The sequence below is a fragment of the Seriola aureovittata genome, chromosome 15 (genome assembly GCF_021018895.1).
Source record: "Seriola aureovittata isolate HTS-2021-v1 ecotype China chromosome 15, ASM2101889v1, whole genome shotgun sequence".
NCBI lineage: Eukaryota > Metazoa > Chordata > Actinopteri > Carangiformes > Carangidae > Seriola > Seriola aureovittata.
Genome location: NC_079378.1, coordinates 15,493,773 through 15,503,822, shown reverse-complemented (window position 1 = coordinate 15,503,822; position 10,050 = coordinate 15,493,773). Strand labels below are relative to the sequence as shown.

Here is a 10,050-nt window from a genome sequence, read left to right as displayed (position 1 = left end):
TATGGTGCAATTAACAAAATAGTCTAATCCCATATCTTAACAAATGCAAATATTAGAGTTTTGTTAAAATGGTTAAGTGAACAATTAAATGAAAGTTTACAAGTGAAACTTCTCATCCAAAAAAAAAAAAGGCACACTGATGCAGATAATGTGCTGTACGCAATTTAAGAACAGTTTTTACTCCCTTTAAAAAAGTCTAGAGATACGTTTCTAAGAGGGGAAATATCATTTAAAGCCTATTCAACATAATAAATATAATTTTGAGAGCCAAAGCTTCAGTCAGAGAGCAGCTGTAGCGGTGCGTAAAATAGGCGAACAAAAGTGGAACTATATGCTAAATTCATGGTTTGGTATTTTTGGAGATGTTTGAGTTATCAGATGACATATTTTTTTAACTGCAATAAAATATCATCATACACTCTTTTAAGACTATTTAACCAGAGGAGTTTACAGAAGTATTTTGCCTCAAAGACTAAATTTATGTTTGAAAATGCCTGGTGTTTGACTTGGCATACTTTTTAATTTTGTAGTTTAAATTATGTACCATAAAAATCTAACTAAATGCTAATTCATAATTATATTTTTCTATTTTAGAGTAACATTGGCTGTGTTGGAGAGGCTCGTATTAGGTCTAAAACACACCTGGAGCTCATAAAACCGACAATAAACTTGACCACACTGGTGCGTTAACAACATGAACAATATGGGTCATGGACACCAAACTGTGTCTTTTCCTCATTTATTTTCATGTTAGATCGATATCTTAAGATATGCACACTCCTGGTGCACCATTATACACCCGCAGTGATTATTAACTCAGTCACACGAGACGGATCATTTCAGCTGGGATGGAACTTGAAAAGAGCTCCAAAGGAACCAGGCAGTGATATCTGTGCTGAGTGTCCCCCAGGGAAAGCACATAAGAGGACCCCACAACAATGTCTTTATCACCTCTGAGTGATAAAGATTATTGAGCATTTGATTTACTCCTTCAGTGCATGTATGGCCTAATGTGTTCCTTAGATACACAAGCACTTTTTGTTTGTCTGTAGTGTGCAGTGCAGTCTGGGAATAAAAAAAAAAAAATTTGTTCTTCTCAATTTCTTTTTGGCTCCTTGACCAAAAATTATGAACCTCACTCACTTTTTTTTTCTTTTTTCTCATAACCTGAACAGCAGCTTCACCTTTATATAGGAGAACATTAAAATATATATTTATATATATATTATAAACTGAGTCTTAGGTCTGAGATAACGCACTGCACATCCACACACGTTGCCACATACAGCGCAGCCGGGGGAAGTTAAAATGTGTGGAGATGTAATTCATGTTACCATTTTGACCAAAGACTATCACACCGTATTCGCCATTATCTGATTGTCTTCTCACAACATCCTCTCTATAAATTTAATGTTTAGACTACTAATACTAACCTGAGGTTACGTGCGCCACTGTGCGCACTCACTGTGCGCAAAGACCAAAATATTTAACTCACACGACAACGTTGTCTGCCGCACAGAAATATTTTTATTTAAGTATCAACATTTTTAAATAAATAAATATTTTTCAATTACACTGAAGATATAATTTCAGGGTGATCTCAGCAATGTGACAGTGATGGAATTTCTCTCCAGCTTTTCATATTTGAAGTCACAGTTCCATCCACATAGAATGAATTTGACCAGTATTCATCATGTATACAAAATACTGTCTTCCCCAAAATACTAATAAACAATGTTGCTATTGTTTTTTTCATCATTTGGGTTTCTCTTTACAAATATGCCTACCATACTCATTGGATTGGCAACAACAAATGGACTGTTTTCAGAAAAAAACTACATACAAAACGTACAACATGTATACAGCTATACAATAATTCAGGGGAATCCCCTGATTAAATATTCTCTGTCTATGTACAGACGTCTGAACACAAGCGGAACAGTCTCTCTTTTTTTGGCTGTATTCAAAATCACGAGGACCAAAATCTTTCAGAGGGGAGGCAGGGGCGAGTTCAGGGGGACACAGACAGGTCCACATCCTCCTTTTCGGACGAGGATGGAGAAATGGGAATGTCATCCTCTTCCTCCTCCGAGCATCTCGCCGTTGACAGGGAAGAGCATTTGCAGTTATGTGATCCAGTCCTTTGGCCGCTGCTCTTGCCCTCCTTTTTGTGCTTCACTCTGCGGTTCTGGAACCAGATTTTCACCTGTTTCTCGGACAAGTTCAGGTATGTGGCGATCTCGATGCGCCTCAGTCTGGAGAGGTACATGTTGGAGGTGAACTCGCGCTCCAGCTCCAAAAGTTGTGTGCTCGTGAAAGCGGTGCGCATGCGCTTACTGCTCTGAAGTTTGCCATTGCTGTTTTCTGTGAAATAAAGGGAAATTGTCAGCCACAGTGATTTTATGAAAACAGATTCAACGTGGCTTTGCCCACTAAATCAATCGTTTAATCAGCCTCTACTTACCGATGGAGATGCAGTGGAACTGCCGCGGGTCTGGGACTGAGTACGCAGCTTGGTATATCCCCGGTCCGTGGCTGAGGTTGACGCTGTTGGATGAAGTGTGTTGCCTGGACAGAGCTGAGTGGCAGTACTGTGAGCTGAAGGGAGGAAAGGATGCCTTGAGGAGCGGCAGTGTCGGTGGGGACGGATGGAGCTGAGACGCGGTCATGCACAGCGGACAGAAGCAAAGCAGCCCGGCTTTCCTGGAGTGGCAGGAGCCCGGCAGCCCGTGCGGGTGGTGCGGCGTGTGCACGGCGTACGGGAATAAAGGTGGGTTGTTCTCGTTCCCTTTGTCGTTGGTCTCCCTTAAAATCAAGGAATCCACGAGAAAAGACCTCGGCATGTTTGCAAACTTGTTGCTCGGCGTGGTTTCAGTTAAAGCCGGCGCGTAGTTTCGGTCGTGACAGCCTGCTCTCCTGACGGTGGACAGCGAAGTGGTGCTGAAGGCGCACCGCCGCTCCTTAAATAGCCGTCGTGGACTCGGTTCGGCCATGTGACGGTTACGCTGTAAGCGGCCGAGAGCTCTCAATAGGGTTTTGTGCCTTTCTCTCGGCATTCCCACTGCACGCTTCCCCATTATTTCACTTGTTAACTAAATGAACTGCATAATGTAGTCTATTCTTGTCAGCCCCACCCACGCCGCAAGAGGCGGCACTGCCCATTCTCCCTTTTATCATCACTCTCATTTTATCATAGAGCAGAGCTTAAATTTGCGAGAGAAAACGTTTCTGTCACATTCAGAAAGCCAGCGTATGCATTCAAGTTTTGTTTTAGACAGTAAGCAGCCTATTAGGTCAGTAGCCTATGTGTAGAAGTTATAGACTTAATCGTGTCTGTATAACCAGGGCGAGAGGCACAAATACTCGTGGAAACTTTTAGAAAGATGCGTAACTGTTAAAGTGCATTTACTAGGCTACGTGTTAATAACAGCAGGTATATTAGACCATTTCCCATCGCTTCTTTTAAAATGATATGCTCATTATGAGAAGGCAGAACCAGACATTTTTAAAGGCCAGGCTGAATGTGGCTTTTTTCTAACTAAACATGCAAATAAAAACCTATTAATTTTTGTATGAATGTCGTAGGCCTGTGTAGCTGTGGTTAATTATTTGTGTTATTATTTGTGCACCACCACATATCGCATCCTAAAGGCCTATGCGCTCGTGTGGCTACTTTTCTGACCGTGTTGAGCGCAAACACAAACGCAACAGCTGAATGTAAAGTTTATGCACAGATCCATTTTAAGGTTAATGTGTCATTTCTGGGCACAAAACAGGGACAAGTCATCGCCTGAAGGCAGTGCTGTTAAAGAGCAGTGATTAATTCCTTTGCTCGGGCCCCTGCCGAGTCGGGGGGAAAGAATATGTAAAAATAACCAGGTTTTCACTCTGCGGCCCTTATTGAATGTCATTGTGGAGGGTTTTCAATGAGAGAGAAAGAGAGTCGAATTAAAGTGTGTGACAGCGGCGGATAGACGCAACAAAGGCGACTCTGTCATAGAGGAGCCCAGTGCGCGGCGCGTGAAGCCCCCGCCTCGCGCTCTGATTGAATTAAGTAATAGGAAAACATTTTCTTTCACTTTAAGGCTTTCTGAACAAGACCTTCAAAGCGACGGGACCCGTAATGTGTGAGTAAATAGTGGAATGTGATTTCTCTTCCTCCGAGTTTTCTTTTTCTTCTCTCTAAAGCAGTCAAACACGGAAGTAGTCTGTTTAACGGGCTATCTTAAAATGAGCTAACATAAACAGACCCAGCTGGACTAGCTGCCTCTGGACGTTTGACAGGGCAATGATCAAATAAATGTAAGTTCTCTCAGAGTTACTGCATACACAGCCTGTTTTTTGCTTTATATGTATTTGGGTTTATTTAATTACTGTTAAAAACCTGTTTATTGTTTACATGCCATCTACTTTAAGCATTATTTCCCATGAATTGTCACCTCCAGCGAATTAGCTCTTCAGTTCCAAAACATGTCCACATGACGGTGTGATGCTATCTGTTTTTCTCCTCATAAAAGAGGCCCTAATGTGCTCAGCTTCACACCACTAATCTTCCATAAAGGCTAGACCTGTAATTAGCCTGCGCCATTAAAGTAGGCACAAATTAGGAGCAGTTAAACCCTTTGACGAGATCTAGTTATTCGGACAAAAACCTGTTATATCTGCCAGAGCCATTTTCATTTTTTGGATTAGTCTATCCTTTCATTTCCTGCCAGGAATGAGCCATTAACTAGTCCGTCAATCTTGCTGCAATCTTGCTCTGAAACCTGTAAATACAAATCTATCGCTTTTATTCAGATTCTTAATGAGGTAATAAGTTAATGACATGTTTTCATCATACGTTAAAAGCACTATTATTCCCAGGAAGAGTTTGCTCTGAAACCGAAATGAAAATAGGCATAAATGTGTGTAGTTGCAGGCCTGAACGCTGCAGATTTAAAAACACATTATGTCTTAAAGCCAGCGTTTTTACAGCGGCAGAGAGCCTGTATGCAGTGGCAGCTTGATGCATTGCTCAACATAAAGATGTTATCAAAGGCCCTAATTTTCAAATTATGTACAGCAGTCACCCCGTGGATAGGAATAGAGGTTTCATGGGTCGTCACGCAGGGAGGCTCATCCTAATTTGCAATCCCAACTGGAGACTGACAAATAGTTTTGACCTCCCTCTGGAGGCGCGGGCCAGAAGTGCAAAGAATCTCATTCTCCATAATCACTTGTTACTGAGATAAATAATCGAGGGAAATAGCCCACTCACATTATAACAACTCTATTACATTTTTTTTGCACTAGTTCCAAGCTAAAAAAAAAAAAAAAAAACATCTATAGCCACTTATAGGTTCATGCATCATCACATCCATATCTGTGTTTTCCCTCACAAACCAATGACCCAGACTAATTCAGCATAGCTTCATGTGCTCAGTAACTAGCATACAGCTGTGGGTTGGCAAAGCTTCTTAACGTTACTGTTTGATAGGGGGGAAAGCAATGCCCCTGAAATAGTAAATTATTTATAAGATATTAAGTTGGAACAATTGCCATCACTCAAATTCATCCCTGATGATAACACTGACCAGTGCCTGCTGTGCTGTTGGAGAAGCACATTTTCAGGGGCTTTTATGCAATTATATCCAAAGATCTCGTGCCTGATGACATAAAGAGAGCAGTCTGTTTATGGAGATGTAGTCAATATCTCCTTTTCTTTTTGGTATGAATAATTCATAGTTTAAGACACTATCCCCCCTCACTTAATATGTACACACACTTAAACACCCACACATCTCTAATACAAATGATGGTTTTAGCTGACAGTGTAACAGGATTTAAGGTCCCAGTGGGGTTTGGCCCAGCCGTGGATGGGCGCTGTGACTGTCGACGTGACACAGAGGGCCGGCTGCCCCTCCTAATCTCCCCCTGAGGCAACATCACAGACTGCAGATCCTGCTGCACCTCTATGGACGCACAAAGGCCTGATTATCATTCATATGCTCACCAGAAACACCAGTCCAATAGATAACAGATGACACATAAGTACCAGCTGAATGGTGCAATATGTTTAGGCTGCTGGAGTCTATAGGGACTAATGAATCCTTAAGAGAGAGGGAGGCTGACAAAGAGATGTAGTCAGTTGAGGTACCATAACATGACAGATATAAGGCTCAACAGGTGAATTTGGACTTCAGTTAACCGGAGCAGTTATATGCTAAACATTTGTTGTTGCAGTTAAATACAAGGGAATTAAAGAAGCATCTTAGCTGCCTTATGTGTTTTATCATGTTGAACAGTGACTGATAACATCTAGAAAGGCATTTCACAGGCATTTCACAGATTATTTTGAGGTGAAGAGATATTTAAGTGATCATTTCAAGATGGTAATTATGTAAAAGTAGCTGCTTAACTCAACACGTCCTCACAATTAACCAAATCAAACAGCAATTTTATTTTACCTAAAGTTACAAGAAACATGGCATCGAGCAAATCAAAATTAACCCACCACGTCTCAACACACAAGGAACTGTTTTCAGATGTTCAGTTTTTAAAAATATTACTCTGTGTATTGTTTGAAAATGGCTCAAAAATGCTTTTAGAAGCTTTTCTATCATGTTTCCCTTCATTTAACACTCAGAGAGCCAATACAGGCTTGGGGTTTATTAACTTATTTTGGTTGACCTAACCTTGACAAATTATGCTTATTTGAAAGTATAAAACCCGATGATTCTGGTTCTAATTTCACTGCTGTCACACAGTTACTTATTTTGTAACAGGTGTACATATAAGACAAAACAGTGATATTCAAAAAGTACCTGCTTGTTTTTTTTGTGTTTTCTTGACACCTTAATTTTATTTTTTAATTTTTTTGGTGACCAGGTTTAACTGCAATGTTTTTACATTCCTCTGGAATTGCAGGGATTAAATTAAGATGCTCCATCAGAAAGATGGCTGCTACATTTGGTCACTATTGAGAAAATATGGCCCTGTAAATTCTTAATGCAGAACTTTTTCTCTACAGTGACAAAGTTTGTCATTGCAAAAACTATGCTAGTTGCCACCTCGAAATAATAATGACGTAGAGGTCATAAGTGCAAAAACCTGATGGTAGATTGTATTGGAATTTTTTTTTTACTTTGTCTAAATTTGTTTATTTCAGTACAATCCAGGAACAGTGATGATTAAGCAAGAAACAAAACAAAAAAGAGGATCTACAATGATAACATCAGCTAATGAGAGTGGTGACAGTACATGTGTAGGTGAATGTTGTATCTGTGGATAAAGTAAACTCATTATGGTGGATGAGGTTCCCAAAACGATACAGTAATATGAAGGATTTTTTGTTCTGTTTAAATTTCAAACAAGACTGAGACTGAGTCTCCTCCGGTTCCTCTACAAATGTCCGAGTGAAGATCGGAGCCAACAAAATATTGATAACTTCAGTAGGTTACAGTAAAACTTTCAGATGTAACATAACGCTCTGTTCCTTCAATGATAAAGTTTTAACCTGTGGTTTTTTGTATGTGCTTTCTGATTCGCCATTTACACAATGCTGCAACAGGCACTCCAATCATAACACAAAGCAGAGCTGCCCAATAATTCCCCCCTTTAATCATCAGTGACCTGAGCATTATCACTATCATCTTAACCAGTTTGATACTGCAGGTCAATATTTACATGTACAGGAAGATGATTTTATCTCAAACACTAAGCCCTTGAAGTTGTGTTGCTCTTTGCTGCCACCGTTTTTTGGTTTGTTTACATATTCACACACAGGCTTCACTACATTTAATTTGTAGGATTAATTCTATGAGGCATGTTAAGTTACATTTGATACACACTCAGCGCACAACAACTTAAAAACATCCCCACTGAAAAGCAAGAGCTGCAGATTAAAACATCTCTGAGGTGTGTGAAAAAGACAAATGGCAAATCGTATGTCATGCTGACATAAGTCCGAGCTGCGATTCATTGAGGTGGATCCTGAAAATCCTGCAGTGTGGAAGGATCATAGGTGGGAGCATATAAACATAACTAGTGCAATATGTGGTGTTGGAAAATTCACCTTTAACAAAATTTCAAGATATTTATTGAAAGATAATTATTGGACCTAAATCTAGTGTTTCAAATGAAAATAAATAAGAAAACTACCTGACATGAATTACTACTTTTTCACATTTTCATCCAATTGAAAATTTGTGAAATAAAATTGAATAAAAGTAGCATAGAACAACATGAGTGGAAAAGCACACAGAAAACATACAGACAGCATGAACACATAGGCCTACCTTTAGAAATCTGCACCTTGTACCCATTTTCCTAATTTTGAGAAATGACTAACAAGAAAATAATAAAAAAGAAGGGTGCTGATGTAACTGAAATGCTTAAAAGTTTGTTTCATTTCAGAGGCTTTGCCTCTTTGATAAGCATTTTACTTATTTTTCTCACGATTTCTCCCCTAATGGTAAATCTGGTTGCTGAATTTATGCCTCCCTCTGCTGTGTAGAGCCTCTCTGATGTGGTTGAGTCCAGGTCAAGTGCTGTTGCTAGGTGCGTCCTCGCAGCTATGCCTGTCTCCACACAGCTGGCCACAGTACTGACAGGCTCACTGAGGCTGTCAGGTCTGAAAACCAAAACAACTGAGTGCTAGTCAATGAATTAGTCAATGAATAACTAATAGTCAGATAAAAACAGATACCTGGGAAGGAGCTAAATTGTGGATGGAGATCTATTCAGATGGAGTCTGAGAAGGAAGACTGGCTTTCAAAAAAATGGCAAATAGTCAATCTCAATTGGTGCTGGTTGTTACTCAACTTTAAGTTGTAGTTCTTTTCTTTGGCCGAACCATGAAGTTTGAACAGTTCAGTTTGAGGTCACTGCCAAAAGCAAATGAAATACATTTATGTTGTGATATACAGCATATTACCTGTCCCCAGTGTTCTGCTGGTAGTTGGCCAAAATGAGCACCAAATTTGAAGTTTCAGAAATCTTTTAATATAAACAATGTAAACATGGATATAGTATAAATAATATATTTATAGAGCACTCAAAACTCAGATCACAACGTGCTGGGGTTACAGTGTATACACTAATTATTTACATGAATGTGTAGACGAAGTGGTCTGAGATGCACTTTTTGTCATCCCTAGGGCACCATCTTTGGCTTAGCATCTTCTACTGCTGTGTTAACTTTCTGTTAACAAAATCAAAAGCATAAGGGGCAGGCGTCGGGGAACTGGGCTGCAATGAAAAAAGAGAAAACCCAAACTGAACCCAGTCTACACCCTGAAAACACATGGGGACAAGCAACAGCCGAGTATGAAATAATTTACTATGAGATCAAGACAGTAACGTGAATGATTATGTGTTTATATTGTATTTTCAAATGTTGAACACATTTAAATGCAGCAAAAGTTGCTTTCAAAAGCACCTGAAAAGCATAATTGTCATACATTTCTGCACTTAAAAAAAACCTCTTTACCTTGGAGTTACTTAAGCACCTTTTTACCTTCTGAATTACCCACTTACTCACTTACTTCTTTGATTAGTGGTTGTAAATTTTAATACACTTGACTCCACAAATCATTGGTCTGGTAATATTAGCATTCCCTTTGAAGCATTTATGCTGCTACAATTTAAAATAAAATCAGAATTCCTCTGATTTACACTCATACTTCAGCTGAAAAATGCATGCTGTGGGCCCTGGCCTGTGTTTGACAAGAATAAATGGGAAATAGATGCAAACCCGATCGCCTGGCCTCTCTAATGAGCCTATTTACATCTAAATGTGATGATTTTATGGGAACTAAAATGGTCAAGTACATTTATCCCTGAACTTTTCTGACTTCAGAATAAGACAAATAGTACAAACCAGCACCATTTACCATCCTATGGCCTCCATACTAACATACAAAGCATTTACTAATTAATGAATTTATCAATTGCGTAGTTTGATGTGACAGATTTCATCAATTGTCACACTTTCCTCATGAATGAAAAATAATTTGAAATTGAATTTTGTACAAAATATTGTTAGAAAAACTCCACAGAGCCATTAGAGGT

General features: G+C 39.4%; 1 protein-coding gene across 1 annotated transcript; it reads right to left on the bottom strand.

Moving 5' to 3' along the window:
• Positions 1-1,514: 1,514 nt before the first annotated feature.
• Positions 1,515-3,039, bottom strand: gsx1 (GS homeobox 1). Its single transcript, XM_056397683.1, has 2 exons — positions 2,465-3,039; positions 1,515-2,364 (listed from the first exon to the last, which is right to left on the bottom strand). Exons 1-2 carry the CDS (start codon positions 2,991-2,993, stop codon positions 2,012-2,014), a joined length of 882 nt encoding a protein of 293 aa, XP_056253658.1. The 5' UTR covers positions 2,994-3,039; the 3' UTR covers positions 1,515-2,011.
• Positions 3,040-10,050: the final 7,011 nt, after the last annotated feature.

Excerpts from the sequence above, each read along its gene's own strand:
- gsx1 (XM_056397683.1), bottom strand. The coding sequence starts at position 2,993 with ATGGCCGAACCGAGTCCACGACGGCTATTTAAGGAGCGGCGGTGCGCC. Across the intron at positions 2,365-2,464 it reads GTTCCACTGCATCTCCATCG|AAAACAGCAATGGCAAACTT; the intron begins GTAAGTAGAGGC and ends TTTATTTCACAG.